The sequence below is a fragment of the Apium graveolens genome, chromosome 2 (genome assembly GCF_009905375.1).
Source record: "Apium graveolens cultivar Ventura chromosome 2, ASM990537v1, whole genome shotgun sequence".
Taxonomy (NCBI): Eukaryota; Viridiplantae; Streptophyta; class Magnoliopsida; order Apiales; family Apiaceae; genus Apium; species Apium graveolens.
In genome coordinates, this window is record NC_133648.1 from 320499550 (window position 1) to 320521654 (window position 22105).

Below are 22105 nucleotides of genomic sequence, written 5' to 3' on the forward strand. Positions count from 1 at the left end.
TCATGATATAATCGGGTACCATACTGATCAGATCTAATATAGTGTGGATCTAATTTGGATTAAATCGGATGAAATTTAGATCGAAATCGGACAAATTCAGTTCAAATATTTTTGAACCGTAATTTATTCATCCTTTTCAAAATGTAATACTTTAAATATCTTATTATAAAACATAATACTATTAATGTAAATAACGCATTTTTAAAAATTAATAAATTATTATGTTAAGCATTTTTTTACTACTTTAACCTACATGTACACTAAGTTATGACAATTGAAACTCAATTCAGATTTCCTTTTTATTCGGCTTTATATCGGATCATATTCGGTTTTGATAATTTATTATTTGATTTTAATCGGTTCAAATTATGATTAAATATAGTGTTTTAGATTATTTTTTGTAAAGGTAATTTTTTGACCGGTTTAATCGGATTTCGTATCACTATCGAATTATATGTTTTAAATATAAAATCGGATCTCGATTACATAAATTTCGGTTCGCTTCTTCGAATACATACCCATTTGATAAGTCTGTAATTAGATTTTTCTATTTTATCATTTGCATTTTAATATTTTTTTCCCTAATTCTACTTTCTTTTATTTTTTGTTAGCAAATAGGAATTCAGATCCATTTTGCCAGGTAAGTAGCTAAAATTTTCTACTTTATCATTTGCATTTTAATATTTTATTTTCTGATTTTATTTTTTGTTTTTTAAAGCTATATATTTGATTTAACAAAATAGGTAGACATAACTTAATTAAAATCATTTCATAATTTATATATATAACAAAATTGTGTCCAAAATTGATTATTGGACCTCCAAAATATTTATCTCAATTGCTCTAAAATGCACCATTTCAACTATTCCACATGTCATGTATTCATTGGCTCTTAACATAGTGGGCCCCACGACTCTTTATATGATATCCAATATCCATCCTATCTGCCTCACATCGCTGCTTAAAAACTAAAAAAATAAATATCTTTAAATAATTAACTTATTTATTTTCATTTCCATTGACCAAATTCAATAAACCCTAGCCAAAAAAACCCAATTTAATCCAAATAAATTCACTAAAATCTCATGAAATTGATGTAAATTACAGTCTTTCGATGGCAATTCTCGAGTTTTTAACTCTTTTTCTGTGTATAATCGCTTGTATTTATGCCGGATATGCCGATTTATCGGCGAACTCCGGCCGATCGGAGATCTCCGTCGCCGATCAGAGTCTCGACGGTGTAAACGGGTTTCAAAAGTTCCATACCACCTCTCTATTGCCTGCTAAAAAGTGAGTTTACTAATTCTACCGTCTCGATATTTCGATATTTTAATGTGATTGTTATTTATTGTTTTTGATTGATTGGTGGTTATGATTGTGAGTTTAAACTGTTTTATGGAGAGAATGCTGTTGTCGAATGATTTACGGTTAGGATTATCGGTGTTTTGTTGTTTCCCCAAAATTAACTACAATGTGTCGAAAGATCAGTCTTTTATTGGTTAACTTCTTTTTTGGTTTGAATGTATGTGTTGTAAAAGTGAAATAATGTTACATTCTTTTAGTAGGTCTGGAATTAGTGTATTACTGGCCCGTAAGTTAAAGTAATGTGCATTTTTGGGTTTACCGGTGAATTTAAGTAGGTTAGGAGTTACAGACATTTTGATTTAAGGTAATTTGAGTGGTGTCGTATTTATGTACCTTGTGTATTGTTATACATTTCTAGATGCCCAAGGTAGATTCAAGCTAATTTTGGTGTCAGTACTTATTATGAGCATCATAGGTGATTTAGTTCTTGAACAGAGGAAATTTATATTCTTTATTTAGCCTTGTAGTGATTTTCAGTGATTAAAGAAAGAATCGTAATTTTGCACATCTTCAGAGGGCATCTACCTTAGTAATAGTCAGGGTACTGAACTTGAGATTGCATAATTACTCAATCTTTATAGTTAATATTTTTACACATAAAAAGTTGAAGACCCTGATTAGTTTAAATTTTTGATCTTATATTTTTAAAATTTTTGAGCCCACTAATTAGATTTTGACCTGGCGGACTCCAAATTGTTTGACGATGCGCTCTGTGTTATTTGTGGTATTGACTCAGTAAACATGATAAGGTGTTGGTGGTTGCTCCAGATGGTACAATATCTCTCATGGAAATGAGCACAAAAAAGATCATTTGGTCGTTTGCTTCAGGACCATCTATATATTCTTTATACCAGGCTCTTCCCAATCACGAAGGTGACAATGGTAGCTTCTTTATTGATCTCGGACAGGATGATTGGGAACTCTACATGCATGTTAATGACTCTACAGCTGTGGTACTGGACTACAATTTTTTTGCATGTACAAATGAGCAAGTTTTCAACTTGCTTTAAGTAAATTTTGATAGTATTTAGTAAAAATTGCTTTAGTAACAACCTTTTTCCTTTAAATATGAGAAGAAAAAGGAATTAAAGGTTAAGTAAAATTAGTCGCTTTATATGTATCATGTGAATTCATAAAATATGCTACTGGGACTTAGCTGAAAATGTCCAAAATGGTTACGTCTTTATGTGTCCACCTGCAATATTTTTGAAATTTTCACATTTTCAGACAAGTATCGAGTGTCTAACACTCTAACTCAAGTTGAAATAAAGAGTTGGAGTTAAATAAAGTGTAAATTTATCTATGCATAAGTTTTAAAACAATTTTATATAGATGTGGGGCTAAAAAGAGATCAGTAGCTCTGCTGAATTTTGAATAATGTCATTCTGTACTTGACATATCTAATATTTTGGTTTTTAGTTTGTCTACTTTCAAAATTCTATTTTGGTACTTTGATATGAGTTTAATACTTATCATCATTTAATTTGTTTATTCTGTTGTAGATAAGTTTTATTTATTAATTAACAACTTTTATAAACAAACTAGCTTTATACCCGTGCAATGCACGGATGTTTTATAAATTGTTCATATAAGTATTTTTCTTATAAGCCATTTTATAAGTATCTGATAGAAAATCACTTGTTTTGTTAGATTTCAAGTTCTAAGCAAAGAACATGGCGTGTTCATGATAAGCAGTACATTTTTTCGGTGAAAAATACAGGGTAAATTTTTAATGTACCGTAACCCTTTTTCCTTTTTCTTTTTTCCTCCAGAAACTCGGTTTCAGTGCGGAAGAATTAGTCAGGCGTGCGCCATATGTATCATCTGATGCAGTCTTGTTAGGGACGAAGAACACCACTGTATTCCTTGTTGATGCTAAATCTGGTTCAGTTATTCATACATTTGGATCAGCTGGCCCTCTCAATGCTGTGGATCTGATTAGTGCTAAGAAACCTATCGTGGCTAGGAAGGATGGATTGCATGAACCTAACAGTCTTGAGCCTCTTTATATTACTAGGACAGACTATGCACTGAAGTACTCTTCTCAAAAGACTGGTCAAGTATTATGGTACCTAACCTTTTCTGATATTGAAGCTTCTTTCCAGTGCCAGAGGATTGAGAAACTGTTTGGTGGAGTCTCTTCTGGAGATGAGATTTGTCAGCCAGAGCCCCTTGTCTATCGAATCCGCAATCGTGCTACTTTAGAGTCTATATTACTTTCTGATAGGCTAGGGATGTTTCCTTCTCGAGGTAGAAACCCTTCTCTGCCAGTTCCTAGTAAGAAGCTTCAGGACTCTAGGGGAAAAACTTTTCCTGCTTTGCTCCACTCGGAGAGTGACGACCTTTTTGATTTTAGTCGACATGAGCAAAGGAAATTACCAGGACGCCGTCTGGATGTTGAAGATAATTTTCTTCCTGTTTTACTTCAGTCTGATACTGAAGGCCGGATCCTTGCTCTTTCTGAAGGAGAGCATATTAAAGCTGCCGAAAGAATATCTCCACAAGGCCAACCAATATATAATATGAGCTTCATTATGCAACTGTTTGTCTTCATACTGTCCATTATAGCTGTTCTTTTCCGTGCTCATACCCGGAAAAAAAGCAAGTCAAATCTTCAAGCTCAGGACCTCACTGTACAAACTGCAACTTATAGAAAGAAAAAAACTAGAAAATCAAGTACAAATAAGATTACTGGTAGTACTAACAAAAAGTCAAATGAAAAGTCATCTGATAACAGCAGTGAACTTCTGCACATTGATAAAGTTGAAAGGAAATTTGAGCGTGCATTTGATTGTGTTGATAGTGACATAGATGGACGCAAGGTTGGTAAAATTCTTGTTTCCAGCAAACAAATAGCTAAAGGAAGCAATGGAACCATTGTACTGGAGGGGAATCATGATGGTCGGTCAGTAGCTGTTAAGCGCCTGGTACGGGCCCATCATGATGTGGCTTTGAAAGAAATTCAGAACCTAATTGCATCTGATCAACATCCCAACATCATTCGATGGTTCGGGGTGGAGTTTGACCAAGATTTTGTCTACCTATCTCTGGAGCGTTGCACCTGCAGCTTATATGAGTTGATATCATCATATTCAGATAGTTCTCAAATTCAATCAATTCGAAAGAGTTCAAATGATTTCACTACTAGTTTAAATTGGGCAGTAGATGATAGCCACTACATAGAATTGTGGAAGGCCAATGGTTATCCTTCGCCTCAGTTGTTAAAGCTCATGAGGTTAGTTAAGAGCACTAGTATTTGTTTTTAGCATTTGAAAATTGCACCTAGGAGTTTCCATATCATACAAATTTACTCATAACAAAGCTAATGTCACTCCATATGCTTATCTGTATATGATCCTCCCAGGGACGCCCATATTTAGGATGTCTATACTCTATAATAAGTTTTGTTCTAATTTCTTCTGCCGCTGGTACTTGGTAGGCTTGCGTTCAGGTGAGAACAATGGTTCAGCACTAGAGTATATTTGCCGAACAATGTATACAGAAAGTGCAGGACTGGTTCATTTGTTTTCATATGTTTTCAGTTTTCACTCTAAAACTCTCCGCAGAATGAAACCAATATTCCTGAGAAAAGTTAATGGTCTTCCAGTGTATTTCTAGTTGAACATAGTCTTGTAATTGGATCCAATTGAAATGGTTTGGACAGGTGCTCCAGAATTACATATTACTGGTTTTGTTATTAATTATAGATGCTAAGAGTCATTAAGGCAATTAAATTACAATCGAGGGAGGGGGAGGTCAAACCAGAGACCTATTTAACACAGGTTCCAAGCCTTGTTTGCGGCTAAGACCTCAGCGACAAGTCGGCAACATATAACTGATTTTATTGATAGTGATTCTTAATATTAATTGTTTACTCACTTTTTAATGTTACTTAATAGTATGTATATACCTGCAAGAACTGTTTACTAAGTATTACCAATGACGAAACTGACATTATCCTTAAATTGAATAAAAGAGATGAAGTTAGATTGACCACCAAGTTAGGTTTAAAATTTATGAAGGATATAATTAAAAATAAATCTAAATAAGAAATTATAACTGCAGGGATATAGTTCATGGACTTGCACATTTGCATGAACTTGGAATCATACACAGGGATTTAAAGCCTCAAAATGTGCTGATCCGCAAGGAGAGATCGTTGTGTGCCAAGGTTTCGGATATGGGCATAAGCAAGCGTCTTTCTGGTGGAATGACTTCATTATCTAAGCAGACAACTGGTAAATGTCCTTCTGTCCTTTGACTCTTTCTTGTTTTTTTTTTCATTTCTGAAAGTGGTGTATTACGTTTGCTCAAATTTATCCAAGATTAAATTGCATCTATCTTTTGACTTACAAACTTATAATCTAGACTTTAAATAAAGTGACTATAAACTCATATATGCCATTGTTTATATCAATGGTATAGTGTAGTCTGTGTGCTGTCATGTTTCTACTACATTTCTAGATAATTTTAGCTAGTAGAAGGATTTGTTTGGATAGATATGTGTCCTTGAATTATCGTATTTTAATTCTTGTCTAACTTTGAAGTAAAGGGAGCATAACTTGAAAACCCACAAGATACAATTTAAATTTATATTACATCTTTGAAGGAAATGAGGTGACTGTACTAGGTACCTGTAATGTTGGGTGTCTTACTGATTAAGAAACCATACATATTTATATTCTGCATACTTACGAGATTGTCTGATGCAGGTTATGGTAGTTCTGGCTGGCAAGCTCCTGAACAACTTCGTGATGAACGACAGTCACGTGCTGTGGATTTATTTAGTTTAGGCTGCGTTCTTTTTTTCTGTATCACTGGTGGAAACCATCCTTTTGGAGATTGTCTTGAGCGCGATTTAAATATAGTAAATGATAAGAAGGACCTTTTCTTGATAGAAAATATTCCAGAAGCAATGGATCTTGTATCTGGCCTCCTTGATCCCAACCCAACATTGAGGTATCACAATGTTTTTCTACTCCATTTAACTGCAAACTACATTTGCCCCTTTTTTCTCACAACGCCAACGACAGTAGCATGCCTTACTTTAACGAAAATTAAATGTCTACGCTCTACATCATTAGTATTGACCGGTACAATGACGGTGGGCAGTGAACGTTTTACAACATTTACATACACTCTTTCTCTATGATAAATGATGCATATAACATTGGAATGCTTACTCTTTCTGTAAATAATGATCTGTACATGTTGGGTGTTGTCTAGGCCCAAGGCTGTTGACGTTTTGCATCATCCTTTGTTTTGGAATTCTGAGATGAGGCTCTCATTTCTCCGGGATGCTAGTGATCGGGTAGAACTAGAGGATAGGGAGAGTCAATCTGAAATACTGAAGGCATTGGAAGGTATTGGATCAGTGGCATTAAATGGCAAATGGGACGAGAAACTGGAGAATGCCTTTCTTAACGACATTGGCCGTTACAGGCGCTACAAGTATGATAGCGTGCGGGACTTGTTACGGGTTATACGGAACAAGCTGAATCATTATCGAGAACTTTCTGAAGAAATCCGAGGAATTCTTGGGACCGTTCCCGGAGGATTCGATACCTATTTCTCTACGCGGTTCCCAAAGCTCCTGATAGAGGTCTATAAAGTCATGCACCAGTACTGTTCGGAGGAAGAATCTTTCAGCAAGTACTTCACAAGCTTACATGTATAACAGGGTGAAAAACTATATTATTCTGACCACTCTACAAGGTTTTCATGTTTGTCAAGCCATGAAATATACAAGAAATGTATATTTTCTGATTTATACTAGAAATGTAATTAATTATAGTGTTTGTTGGTCATGAAATCTACGTTCATGGTTATAGAATTCGGTCAGTTTTTAAAAATTGTCGATAAATCATAAATCGGTCAATAATACCGATAAATTATAAATAAGTGTCGATTAATTCTGATTTTCGAGATTAGTTCTGATTTTCGAGATCAGTAATCAGGGTGCTGCTGCTGTTTACTAGAATGCGGCGGGGAGCCCAGCAGGGACTGATTCTTCTTAAACAGGGTCAACACGTAGGCTACCCATTAACCAAACCAGAGCATAGTCTCATAAATACATACTACGTAGTTACATAAGATACGAATACGATGTTATGGTCCAATCTTAAATACACTTACAGATATTCTATAATTTCCTGTCTTGACACGTGCCCAAACTCCCCCCACTTTTACCGGCAACCGCCGGTCATCCACCGCCGTATACACTAAAGTAACCCCCTCCTCCTCCACCCCTTTCTCTCTCTCTCTCTCTCTCGTCCCACGTATGTTTCTCTCTCTAAAGCAGATACCTTTTTCTAATAATCTCTCTCTCTCTCTCTCTCTCTATCTTTCTCTCTCTCTCTCTCTCACACACACAGCTAAAGTCATATCTATGGTTCTCTCTCTAAAACTCAAAACCCATTTAAATATCTGAATTCTTCAACATTTTCAATCATCATCCTTCATCTGGGTCACCTCCTTTTCCATCAAGTTTGCATCTTTTTCCATTTCTTGCATAAAAATTACATCTTTATGTTGATTATCTGCTCGTTCTACCTATAGGTATCTATCTTTTAGATTGACATAGATAATAGATGAATCTTGCTAGGTTGATTAGTATTATGGGTCAATTTACTTACTTCGGTGGTGATTACTGGAGCTGATCTGGGTCTTGTTTAGTTCATGTTCTTGATTAGATTCATAAGAGTTATATATTTTGCATAGGTAATTTATAATTTTTAGCTAGTATATGAGGAAAGTTTTCGCAACTCAATCATAGATGATGGAATCATCAAAGATTTGACCTTTTCAAACTCTGTCTAGATGGTTTTGAGCTGTATGATCTTCGAATCGATTTAGAATAATATCGAAAAAGATTAGATTGGATAGCAATATGGCAGCATATAGGGTTTTAGACAGTGGTTTAGATAATAATCAGGTGACTATTAGAAGTGATGAAATCTCCGATAATTCAGCTGACTTGAGGCAGATTACACATGGGAGACCTCCTAGGCATCACTCCGTTGTGCAAAATAGTGTGACTTTTCTTGCAAATACAGGAGGTGCTGGTGATTTGGTAAGCGAGACCTCCCTGTGGAAGTTTAGTTTGTGTAAATTTTGTAATGCAAATGTATTTGTTTTTTGTGATTCTGTGAAGCAGAGCAAATTGTCAAGCTGTTAGAGTAATGGGGTTACTATGTTTATCTGTATATGTTGGATGTATGATATGAGAATATTATACATGCTCTGATTTTTTGTATCTTAGAAATGAGATGCATCGGAACTTAGTGCCTTATTGTTGATGTTTTGTGATTTGTATTACTTGTTGGGGTGTTTATAGTTTTCAACTTGATAGGGAAAGGGTGCTTTAAGATGGCCATTTCGACGCTTTTGAATTTTTGGTTTTGTAAATTACTGACCTAATGATATGCATAAATTAGTACCAAAGAAATTTTCTAGAATGTGCATGTTCAATTCAATCCTTTCTGATTATCTTTTTACGTGAAGTGTGATGGTTGTTGATTTGCCTTGTGGTTTCTCAGTTGTAAACTTTCTTTAAACACATATTATTCATGAAAGTTATGTTATATTTGAGAACACATAAACTTAACTTATGCAGTACTTAACAGTTAAAACCATCTTTTAATGTTTTCAAATGAATAAACTATAAAGTAGATTATTGTAGACATGTAGTAGTGTTTCTAAGCTTATTCAATGCAATTTTTGTTGTTTGCTGCTCCAGAGTTGTATATAGTAATATAGTTATGTTGTATTTTAATGATGTTTATCTTGCAACAAGCTTCTGAAAAAATTCCAACAATCACAGGACTCCAAGTGTTCAATTGTGGTCCGGTGATGTGGGGAAAAAAAGAACTTGGGGTCCACTATTCCCTTACGTTATACAATCCATATTTAATGTGTCATCAATTTGTCACGAATTAGATCCTCGTGGTTGTCAAGTATACAAAAGGCGTGTGTACAATGTTTCCCTTTCTTCCCCTACACTGTCTAAATACAAAGTTATGTGACTAACATGCCTACTCAATCTTGGGCAGGAATCTGATTGTGGGGTCCATAGCATTAATTCTCCTCCAGGTAGAGACTCAGACGTTTTACCTGTGTTTCGGTCAGGAAGCTGTGCTGAGAAAGGAGTGAAGCAGCATATGGAGGATGAACACATATGTATAGATGATCTTGTTGAAGAATTAGGAGCAGGTGCATCTGCAATTTTTCCTCAGGCTGGAGCTTTTTATGGGGTTAGCAACTTGTTAGTTATGTTATATGTGATACTTGTTACTTTTTATGGGGTTAGATGATCTTGTTTCTATGTTGATTATCGTCCACTTTGCCTCCTGCTAAAACTAATGTTCATGGTTGGTTTTTTCTATTACATTATGTTGTATGTGTTTGGTCCAACACTGGGCATTTGTTTGTTGCATCTCAGATTAGTTCTATCCAATTATATACGAATAAGATGCAAGTTATAGCATTAGCATGTTAGCAAGGGATAATTAAGGTTTCGAACCAATTAAGGTTGTTAAATGGGAACAATGGGTAGTCCACACTTAAAGAATGCTTTTTTGCACGATGTATCGATGTCCACTAGATAGCTTTATTAGTACTGTACTTATTTTACTTTATGCTGCTGGGGAAGATATTACTTCCCTTCAATTCAAAACTAAATTGTACAATAAAAATTAAATATGTAACAGTTGGTTGCTCCCTTGTCATGGTATGGTAAGTGTGGCCCTGGTGTAAGAATGCTGTGCACGGCACTACTAGCACACTGCAGTGTACGGGGAAAAGGTTGCAATATGTAATGTTTGCTTGCTGCGAAAAAGAAATTCTTGGTTAAATTGTGGCTAATTTTCAGGTTCAGAGACCATGAAATAAGCCATATGTTAATCAGTATATTGTAATCAACTAATCATGACTTTTCCTGTGGTGAGTGTGCTTGCAATTATTTCACGTTCTGTATTATGATGCACTACGTCAGCATATAAATCTTGTGTGTTTTTTTTAGTTTTTTTTCTTAGCATCTTATGCAAACTAACATTTTATGACATAGTTGATGCATTATGAAATATTTAATATGTTTTTTACCTTCTTTTCTAGACTAATCTCTTTAGAGAAAAAGTCAATTCCATTTGAGCTTCACCTAACTATTTTATTCCATACACTCACCTAAGATTGAGGGTAAGGGTTATTTAATGTGCTAGAACTTGTTGTGCAATATAATAAATATGGTATACCTCATATTGTCATGTTATATTGGCAAAAAAAAACTTCGATTGCATTTTGTATGTTGGGTGAAATACAAAGTTATTTAAGATAACAAATCTATGACTGAATCATTTGGTGATTTAGCTGGTAAATTGTAATCTTGCGGTTACCTCCTTAATGAGACTTTGAGGGTTCAAGTCTCAGGGAAACAGGAGTGTGTAAGTATATGAAACGTGCAATAGACCATTTTTAAAAAAGAGAGAATAGTTACAAAAGTAATGATAAGTTTAGATGTAGTGTTACTATACCTAGAAGATGAATTTTATAAGTGGTTTAAGTTTGAAGGGTGAATTATACTCCAACTCTAGCCATGATGCCATGATGGTAAGAAATGGGCATTTCATCCTTGTCGTAGTCCAGGATGGTTATCTGGAACTGTAATATGAAGTACCTTGTGTTGTTACCTTTGTTGTGAAGTTATTAATGACCATTTAGTTCTTTTCAGCCTTGTATATTTGCATAAGCAATAAATTGTTTTGGTAAATGCTATTACTAATTAAGCTGTTCAGCAATCGAAATAGTTTGTTTTGGTAACTTGTTTCCATTTATTTTGTTTTGGATAATCATGATGTCAAATAGAATTTGAATGCCTTTGTGTGCATATCCGCGGGGAATGTATGATTCATTCTTATGAGGTCGTTCTCAGCAGTTTATATGCTCAGTGAATGTTTGATACACTGATCTGTGAACTTGGTTTGTTAATTGCAGTAGTTTGAGAAATTATTAATGTGACTAATATAATAATTGTTGCCATATTGTTTTGCTTTCATTTTTTCCTTTGATCTGACAACTTAGAGTGCATGCTTATTCAACAGGTTTTTGATGGCCATGGTGGGGTTGACGCAGCATCTTTTGTTAGAAAAAACATCCTTAAATTTATAGTTGATGACTCTCATTTCCCTGTTTGCCTGGAGAAGGCAATAAGGAATGCCTTTGTAAAAGCGGATCATGCATTTGCAGATGAAAATTATGTGGACATCTCCTCTGGGACTACTGCACTTACTGCTCTTATATTTGGAAGGTAATTGCCTGCGCTTCTTAAATCTTAAAGGTTTTGCTGCTTCTTTAGTCTATTAGGTTGATGTGCTAGAATATCTTTTTGTGATTGCGTGCTTTATATGAATGCCCAAAGTTGGAGTGTATTATAGTATCTGGATGTACGCAGTATATTACTCTAAACATATTGATATTTCCCAATTGTACAAAATCATTGACCACTCTTTGATTACTTGGTCTACTGCCAATAGCCTTTGTCAATGGATCATTCTACATGTAGCTATTGAAATGTCCTGTATTTTTTGAGTTGATGGTTTGTGGCCTTGAAATTTTGCGGGTACGAGGCATAAGTATAACATGGTCATACTCATTGCAGACTGTTGGTAGTAGCAAATGCTGGGGATTGTAGAGCTGTTCTGGGGAGACGCGGTACAGCAGTTGAGCTGTCCAAAGATCACAAACCAAATTGCACATTTGAAAGAACAAGAATAGAAAAACTCGGGGGAGTCATCTATGATGGATACCTTAATGGACAATTATCTGTATCACGTGCTATCGGAGATTGGCACATGAAAGGTTCTAAGGGCTCTGTCGTCCCTTTAAGTGCAGAGCCAGAATTGCAAGAGATTCAACTGGCAGAGGAGGATGAATTCCTAATAATAGGATGTGATGGTCTGTGGGATGTCATGAGCAGCCAGTGCGCTGTAACAACAGCAAGAAAAGAATTACTGTTACACAATGATCCTGAAAGATGCTCCAGAGAGCTAGTAAGGGAAGCATTCAAACGCAACAGTTGTGATAACCTGACAGTTATCGTTATATGTTTCTCCCCCGATCCTCCCCCTCAGATTGACATTCCCCAAACTGGCGTCCAGAGGAGCATATCAGCAGACGGACTTAATCTGCTCAAAGGCATTTTACGTAGGAATTCATAAGGATGCTGGGAAAGAAAATTAACGAGAATGGAGACCTTGTACAAAAGCATTTGTTCGAGTGATGGAGCATGTAGACTATGGGTTGATTTTGGTTCCTCAGTTTTGCGGAATATATAACTTATATAATGTTGTTTTAGCGTCCGTTTCGTTTATTTTCTTGATTTATATATATCATGTATAAAGTTAATTTGCATCCTTTGTTACTTCTTGCAGTGTAGTATCGTACTAGGTCCTGAGTTGCCTCCTTGTACAAGAGCTTTAACTTAAATTATCTGTCATAGTTTGTTGTTTTAGCTGTAATCATAGTTTTGATCATCTACATTTTCATTTAAATGGGTATAAAGCAGTTATAGAAGATTTGATAGCATTTTGAATACAAAGCGACCTATTGGTTTATCGGTACCTTCCTCGCTTATGTGGGGGCTCAAATTTCGGGGCTCAAATTGTTTGTCGCCTCATTTACGGGATGTCGATGTTCGAATTAACATTCATCAAATAAGATCGTTTTTTGTCACATTTACGAAAAAAGGAATACCTAAATATTCCTTAAAATGTTTGTAAGAACGAAGTCAACACGACTGCAAAGCAAACCTACCGGATTTGAATGCCGACAGCAATAAGTTCCACGTGGATCCATATGTAAATTGATGGCAGTAATTAATTGCTTAATTAATAATTAATTAAGAAAACAATAATACAAATATTAATAAGGGTGTGGGGCTCAATGTAATTAAAAAACTGATTAAAGTGAAGAAAAAGAGGATAAAGAAAGCATCAAAGCGGTGAAAAAGCCAAGTCACCAGCCACTCCCCTCCCTCCCTTTACTCTCTCTCTCTCTCTCTCATTAAATCTCTCTCATCTCTCTCTCTGATTAAATCTCTCTCTCTCTCTGATTAAATCTCTCTCATCTCTCTCTCTCTCTCCCTCTTTAAATCTCATCTCTCCCTTCATTATATTCCGAGTATACACATTACACATACACATAAATTAGTTACGTTTCCTGTTACTCGCCAGTTACCACTACATTTCTTCGATTTCCTCCGATCTCCTTCATTTTCTAATTCTCCATCTCTCCGGTAATAATATCTCTCTCTCTCCCAGCTTCATTTTTGTTTCTAATTTAATCATTTTATTTTTTATTGTCTTTTGTATACGGATCTGTGCACCCTGTGTTTAAATATAGACTTGTTCCAATTACTTAAAAATAATGAGAACCGCGAGAACTTGTGATTTCGATTTAAATCGTTGAAATCGATTTAAATCACATCACCGCTTACAGTTAGTTTCGTTCTCATTTTAATTGACTAATATAATGTATGTATGTATTCGATTTGATTCGCTGTGTTATTTTATTTTCTGTTAGATGTCTTAATGTTGTTCTATCAATAGATTATATTGTATTAGCTTAGTTATTAGGACTTAATGATTCATACAAGGGCGATTATAAACAAAATTAAACGTAGCTAGTATATCCTGCTCGTAGAGCAGAGTTGGAGGCCGGTAAAATGTACAGATAGCTATTATGCAGTTCATAACTGTCTGATAAAGTGAAAGCGGTTGCTTTTGGTGATTATGTTGAAATGCTAAATTAGCTAAATAACAAGCACGTAACAACATTTTGTCGAGATTGTGGAAGATTTTGTTAGTTAGAACTTGCTTAATTTATTATCGAAGTTTTATGTTTTATTAACAGAATAAGAATGCAGCTAGAACTTAGTCGCTCTAGAATTTGACGTGTTAATGTCTGTTTGTTACGAGTCATGTAATGATGTTATAGGCCTTAACTCTTTTGGATTTCTTTTATCTGGCAGCTATTAAAGTTCAAGGTTTTTAGGAAAGAGAAAGATGCTAATGATTTAGTCGGGTTATTCAGTAATAATGAAACACCATGATTTCTGAAAGTTCGGCTAAAGAAACATCACTCCGTCAGGATTTTGAGGTGGCGAGCTCTTCAAAGCGTGTTGTCAAAAGCCTAAGCCAAAAACTGAAAAAGAAAGGTTGTAGAAGTGAAGAAGAGGAAGATGCTCCAGGTATCTCCTTCAGATGTCTCACTTTGTATGGTAGGAGTGGAGGTTGTAAAGTAGGTGCTGACGCAACTGAAGATTTTGGTGATATGGTTGGTAAAAGACGATCAAATGCCAGTGAAGAAGGCAAAGGTTTCAACACAATTTGCGGAACTGAGGAAACTGCTGTGGATTGCTTTTCGTATGGGGTGAAGGACAAGTTTTGGAAGAAAACTAACAAAAAGCTTTTAGAACTTAAAGAATCTCAAAGAAGTGGCGGAATGCATGTGTTTCTTCCTGATGATATTTTGGAGATGTGTTTGATGAGACTGCCAGTGACCACTCTCATGACTGCACGCCTTGTGTGCAAAAAGTGGAGAAACATGACAAGAACATCGAGGTTCATGCAGATGAGACGTGAAGGTTTGTATCAGACCCCATGGTTATTTGTTTTTGGTGTTATCAAAGATGGTTTTTGTTCAGGCGAGATACATGCTTTTGATGTTTCCTTCAAGCAGTGGCACAAAATAGACGCTGAAGTCCTTAAAGGAAGGTTCATGTTTTCTGTTGCAAGTATTCAGGATGATATTTATGTTATTGGAGGCTGTTCTAGCTTGAACAACTTTGGTAAAATGGACAGAAGCTCCTACAAGACCCACAAAGGAGTGGTGATATTTAGCCCCTTAACAAAATCATGGCGAAAAGCTGCATCTATGAGGTATGCGAGATCAGCACCTATTTTGGGGACATATGAAATCAGTTCAGATTGCTCTATTGTGAAAAATCAGCATGTTAGGCAGGAGAGACGTTTCCTCAGGTCACGTGTTGGTGGCGTATCTGATGTTTATGAGGATCCTCACAGGCTTTCTGTTAGACGTCAGGTCAGGAGCTCTTTAGATGAGAATGAAGTTTCATTCTTTTCTAGTATGAAGCCAAACAAGTTTGTTAGACCAAAAAGTGATCATTCTAGTCCAAAAGTTCGTAAAAGGTTTGTGCTCATCGCTGTAGGCGGTGTTGGAAACTGGGATGAGCCCTTAGACTCTGGGGAGATATATGATTCTGTATCAAATAAATGGATGGAAATTCAAAGGCTTCCTGTAGATTTTGGGACTGTTTGTTCTGGAGTGGTCTGTAATGGGATGTTTTATGTTTATTCGGAAAACGATAAGCTCGCAGGCTATGACATAGAAAGAGGCTTTTGGGTTGGTGTCCAAATGACTCCATTCCCTCCTCGTGTCCAGGAATACTACCCAAAACTCATATCCTGCAACCATCGCCTCTTCATGCTCTCTGTCTCATGGTGTGAAGGGGATGGGCAAATTGGCAGGAGAAATAAAGCTGTTCGAAAGTTGTGGGAGCTTGATCTCATGTATCTTACTTGGACTGAAATTTCAGTTCATCCGGACGCTCCATTGGACTGGAATGCTACCTTTGTTGCTGACAGGAATCTGATATTTGGGGTTGAAATGTTTAAAATCTTTGGGCAGGTCTTAGACTTCTTAACTATGTGCGATGTTTCCGTTGTGGAATCAAATTGGGATCATATTTCAAGGAATCATGTGGCTCACGAGGTGGATGCTTCCTCCTGTTTGACAAAATCATTGGCGGTGCTGCATTTGTAGTGCTGGATAGCTGACCCTGTAATTATTTTCAAGACATATGGCTTCGATTAGCTCTCCCGGAGACTCTTTGACATTCCATCAGATAAAATTGTTCTCATATTAATGTATTTCTTCCGTCCTCTTTTGTTTAACTCTTCAACTATGTCTAATGCTCTCTGATCCGCAACAAGTATTCTCCGAGTTCATTTTTACTTTAATCGGCAGTGTTAATAGCAGGTTTAGCATGTTATTGTCTTTATAATACTACGTGATAATAGGTTCAAACAAGGTGGTCGGTGCTTGTTTGATGATTGCTCTATTGTTTCATCAGGGAATGCTTTAGCACATAAGTCCACAGATGAGTGTCCAGTTTAAGCAGTAATTCATTACTTCCTCCGTCCCAAAAGGATATTCCCATTTTGATTTTTCGTACTGTTCATGGTAAGCGATTGACTACTAATTTACAACTAATGTATAAGATCAAACATAGTCATGAATCATTTTGTTCCCGTTTTGATTTTTTCGTACTGTTCATGGTAAACGATTCATGGTAAACGATTGACTACTAATTTACATCTAATGTATAAGATCAAACATAGTCATGAGTCATTTTGTTGGATTCGTATTTATGAGTACTTTAATATAAAAAAATTTTTATATTTAATACTAATACGAAATTTAAGATATTAACAATCAAAAATGTGCATTGACAAACGTGTCTCACACAAATAGGAAACGTTTTTAGGGACGAGGAGTATATCATTTTAGTGCCAAGAGACTCCCACACTATAGAGCTTCAAATGTATGCAGGAAACACCCCAAAAGAAGTATGTTAATGCAAGTGCAAACAGCTTAAAAATGTAACAATTTAATCCTTTGGTAGCTAATATGTTCATTTATTTCTAAACCAACAGTTGAGTGTCAAATTAACATACGAATTAGAAGTCATGAATAAAATAAAAATAATTTTAAATAACAATTCATGATTCATTAATCCAATTTCTATTTCTACTGCAACTCTTAATCTGACCTAATAATCACATTCAAAAAATTAAAACAATTACAGATAAAGCACAGAACTTTACGCAAATCATAGTGAATTGCACATATTCGTTCATAAAATTTAGAGAATTTACAATAAAAAAATATATATAATAGAGCAAATCTTACGCTGAAACTGTTGAAGTGTCTTTTGTCAGGCCTGATTAAAAGCTCCACCTGGGCTTCGCATATGGGCTTACTTTAACAGTGATATTCAAGGCCCACTTTTACACATCTATGTAAAAGGCACTTGATTTTCATTTTGTGCTTTTTCTTTTTCTTTATATCTCTTCTATATATAATAGCCCACGACCATAATATTAATGAGACATTTCATTTTAATGAAATGACAGATTTGTCCTTATATTTATTATTTTTAAAAAATTATTGTTAATGGGAATTGAACCTGAGTATTCTCATTTATTAATATATTTTTAAACCATTAGACCAAATCATCACTTTTATTTTTCACCATATATATAATACGTGAGTATCATTAATACTGAGACAATTTTATTTAAATTTAAACATAAATGCTAGATTATTTGTGGAGTTAATTTTAATAAATTGGATTTAAATACAAGTTCAAACATAATGCATTAACAAATCAATATCTTATTACTAATTCCTACGTTTAAAAATATATTTTAAACCTTTTTCACATAAACTAAAATCTACAAATTCTTATTTTTTTTCTTGAAGTTTGCTGAAAATAGAATCGCATATATATATATGGTTATATATATATGATCAGATTCAGTGGATAACTAATTCATTAATGTAACTAAATAATTAGTTTTGATAGGTCCACGTATATAACATTATACCGTACACATTCTTCACCCACTAACGACGTTTACACCTAACTTTTTACATCATTTACTATTTTTGTTGTTCTTTCTATCTTTTATCTTGTACTTTTTATAATTTTTTTTATAGTGCTTCTATATTTTTATACGTTTTTTATTAACTGTTCTTTAATATTTTGTGTACAATAATTTGTATGTGTTCTATAATTAAGTTTATTTTTGTTCTTACTAATGTTATTTTATGTGTTCTCTAATTATTTTAACACATTAAATCATAGTTGAATACATCTTTTCTAACTATTTTGCGTGTACTGTAATTTTTTACATGTGTACTGTGATTTTTTCTTAAAGGGCATTGTTTCGTAGATATTATGAGGATAAAAAAGTAATGAAAAGAGGATTTTACGAGATTTCGCTAAATAAATTAAAATTAATAATATTGCATGTGTATTTCATGTATATATTAAAACTGTGTACTTTTTAAATTTTATTTAGAAAAGAAATATATTAGCTACTGTTATGGGTTAAAAACTAGAGTATATTAATTGCTGTATTTTTTACTAGGGTTCGGGAGCTCAAGGCCTTTAATGGCTACTCTCGTGTTTCGTAGCTTAACTCTGCCTTTACGAGATGCCTACGTATCTCTGTGAGTTAGAGAATCAAGTCAAAAAATATAGTTCTATTATGTAGGGTGAGGCCCCTTATATAGATGTTGGGAGTCCTTGAATTGGACTAGGGTTAGGAGACTTGGTGGACAAGTCTCTGAATTAGAATGGACTTTGGAGTCATAGGAAGTAGGAAACTGATTCCTTATCCCATGAGATTTCTTGGAGGCCAATCTCCAAGGAATTGTCTCCTTACTTGGACTTTATTTATCAGCTGATTTACCTCTTATCAATTAATTACGAAATTAATTAATATCCAGGGCTTTGGGCCCTTTCTAATGAGCTCAACCGTCAGCCCAATTCTAATATAATTAATGCGATACTAATTACGCAATCAGGGTTTATTTTATTCCCTATCATTTTCCCAATAAGTTCTGGGAAACCGTAAAAAATTCGCAGAAGTTAAGTTCATTTGTTCCCTTGCAGTGTATCGTTTTTGCGTAAAGTGTGGAGCGACCTACACATTTACAACGATTTGCCTTGTATACGGCTTCAGGGATATTTTGAAATCCCTTTATCACTTTTCTTTACCTTTATTCCTATTATTTAGGAATTGTCTGGTATTTTTCCCTTAATTTCGGGGTTTTACAGGAACTTTCTTTAATTTTTCAGAATACATCTATGATCTTCAGGAATTTTTCAAGGAATTTCCTTAATTTACAAGATTTATTCCTAATTTCTAGGATTTTTCCTTAATTTACAGAAATTTTTCCTTATTTCCCAGAAAATGTTCCTAATTTTCAGGAATTTCCAAGGAATTTTCTGCATTTACTGGAATTATTCAAGAATTTTCTTGTATTTTTCTGATTTTTCCTGAAATTCCTGCTCTCTCTTTTTTCTTTTTCTCTTTTTTTTAATACCCATTTTCGACCAGGAATCCTTTCGGCCAGGATCCTGGTCGAATAAGCCTCCAGTTTGCCCTGGTCGAAAGCCATCTCGAGCAGAAACAGTCGATCAGGATCCTAACCGAAATTCTGTCAGGATTTTTCTTGTGCTGACCGAATAAAGCCCTCATTTCATCCTGATCGTATGCTCCTTCAACCAGAAATTTTTGACCAGAATCCTGATCGAAATTCGGTCAGGATTATTTTTGCTGAATTAGATTCTTGACCGAATTATGGCTCTGTATTTTCTGATAGTGGAACCTTTCGACTAGAAACCTTCGATCAGAAATCCTGATCGAATTTTCGGTCAAAAGCTAACATTCATCCCTTTCTCTGACCTAATTAAAGGCCAATTAGGTTTGGTCGTGGGGATTTTCGACCACACGGATTCGACCAGAAATCTAGTACAAATCCTGATCGAATTCGGTCAGGATTTTTTTATGATAATATATTTTTGTGGATTTTGGGTCTTCTTATTGGGCTCTCATCCTTTGGGCCTGTTTGACTCTGGACCCCTTTTTTCTTTATTTTCTTTGGAAAATTCTAGGTTTTTGGGCCCTGATACTGGGCTTGCTATACTCTTCAGACCCAAAAATATTTGGGCTTTTTAGGTTTTTCCAAAACTTTATAGAACACATATATATACATATTTGTCTTTATATATATACATTCTTTGTTCCAGACTTTTCCAGAATTTGGGCCCATAACTTGGGCTGGGCCTTTATTTTTTGTGGACCTTCAAATCCAAATTCCTGAACATTCTGGAATTCTGAAGCATCTTCTATATTTATCAAGTTCTATTTTCAGATTTTTCTAGAATCTTCAAGAATTGTCCAATTTCTGGGCCTAAATGGGCTTTTAACCGACCCATTTACTGGTTGGTAAGGCTATATAAGAGTGGGAGGGGGAGTGTGATTTCATTCACACTTCTCATTTTACTATCTACTTCTCACTTTTCTCCAAAGCTCTCCCCTCTTTCCCTTCTCTTCATGCCTTCAGAGTTTCCCGGTGATCTCCTAGCCTTTTCCGGCCTTCTCCTTCCCCTTTTAAGTTTTCAAGTTATCTTCTATCTTCATCAATGGCAGATAAAAGTTCTGAGAGAGCGGCTAAAATCGCTTCTGCTTCAAAACGAGGTAACGATATCGAAATCCGCTCTTCTTATATGTCCTTATTAGACACGATAAACACTAGAGGGGATGAATACCCTTCTAATGCACATCTAGATTCATTCGATTATTGTAACAAATGGTACAATATAGATTTTGATAAAATGAACACACTTTATAACGTTCGTCCCCCTCTTAGGCTAGTTCCCGCTGAAGGTGGTGACCGTACTTGCCACTGGAAGCCCGACACTCTATTCATTTATGCAGACCCCCTTACCACTGGGATTAGGTTTCCTTTTCATGATTTCATTCCCGTCTTATTAGCAAACTTACAAATTAGTCCCTGTCAGCTTCCTCCTAATGCTTGGAGAAATATTTTATGTTTCATGGTCTTGTGTCTTAGGAGCGGTTTCCCTTTGTCAGTAGCAGTCTTTAGGAAAATCTTTCAGTGTTACAATAGTTCTCAAAATACTTGTGGTTGGATCTATATTAGACAAAGGCCCAAATGCAAACACATCTTTAACAGTGCTTCCATCCCTGACAATAACCAAAACTGGAGGAGTAGTTTTGCCGGGCTCAGGTGGGAGAATGAAGACTGGGGCACCCTCTTCAGATCTTCCTTCGGGAAGGTCAACGATGGTAGCCTCAAATCCATTCACCTAACCCCCTAGGAGACTATTATTTATAATGATCTCACCCAGGATGAAGGTGCTACCACCAGCTGGACTTTATTAGAGGAGTTTTCCCTGATCCATGTGGGGCTTTCCTCAGTTACTGCACATGGTATTTTTCTTCCCTTCTTGTTTTTACTTTTTTCATGCACTATTGACATCACTTATTTTTGTTTCTCTTTTATCTTTGCAGCTGCTAAGGAAATCAACGAGGATAACGTTCCTGTCGTTGAAGAAACTGCGAGGATGAAGAAAGCTTGGCTTGCAGGGTTGGACACCCGGGGAAAGGCTTTGGAGCCTAGCTTCTTGAGGAAGCACAAAGAGCCTATGGTGGAGGGCTCCTCTGGGGGGGACTGAAGTCCCAACTGCTCCTACTTCTGCTGTTGCTCCCGCTTCTGTCGCCATCGGTGCTTTCCAACCTCTTTGGGGATTTCGCCGTGGGACACCGTGGTTGGATCCATGAAGCATGCTTAGGATTGGTACTACCATAGTGTGACCCCTAAGGACTTTACTGACATCATGGTTGGCCCAGATTTGGGGAGGATTCAGCTCATGGGTGCTCAGTCTTTGGCCTCGGTATGATTTTTTCTCAAACTCTTTTTTTCTCATATACTTACAGCATTCTCTTGCCTTACATTTTTTTATTATTTTGTTTCAGTCTAATGCTTACTTCCAAGCGGCTGTGAGGCAAGCTGAGTCGTGGAAGAAGGCCTCAGATAACGCTGATAATGCCCTTAGGATGCAGCAGAG

General features: G+C 35.6%; 3 protein-coding genes across 3 annotated transcripts; all 3 read left to right on the forward strand.

Annotated features, from left to right (window-relative positions):
• Positions 1-969: 969 nt before the first annotated feature.
• LOC141709059 (serine/threonine-protein kinase/endoribonuclease IRE1a-like) lies at positions 970-7266 on the forward strand. The gene is made up of 6 exons (XM_074512952.1): positions 970-1290; positions 2102-2318; positions 3138-4600; positions 5431-5603; positions 6078-6324; positions 6592-7266. Exons 1-6 carry the CDS (start codon positions 1115-1117, stop codon positions 7040-7042), a joined length of 2727 nt encoding a protein of 908 aa, XP_074369053.1. The 5' UTR covers positions 970-1114; the 3' UTR covers positions 7043-7266.
• Positions 7267-7613: 347 nt separating this feature from the next.
• Positions 7614-12902, forward strand: LOC141709060 (putative protein phosphatase 2C 27). The gene is made up of 4 exons (XM_074512953.1): positions 7614-8437; positions 9417-9617; positions 11460-11665; positions 12017-12902. The coding sequence occupies exons 1-4, from the start codon at positions 8255-8257 to the stop codon at positions 12573-12575; spliced, it is 1149 nt and encodes a 382-aa protein (XP_074369054.1). The 5' UTR covers positions 7614-8254; the 3' UTR covers positions 12576-12902.
• Positions 12903-13367: 465 nt separating this feature from the next.
• Positions 13368-16467, forward strand: LOC141709061 (F-box/kelch-repeat protein At5g42350-like). The gene is made up of 2 exons (XM_074512955.1): positions 13368-13651; positions 14387-16467. Exon 2 carries the CDS (start codon positions 14464-14466, stop codon positions 16198-16200), a length of 1737 nt encoding a protein of 578 aa, XP_074369056.1. The 5' UTR covers positions 13368-13651; positions 14387-14463; the 3' UTR covers positions 16201-16467.
• The last annotated feature ends 5638 nt before the right edge of the window (positions 16468-22105 follow it).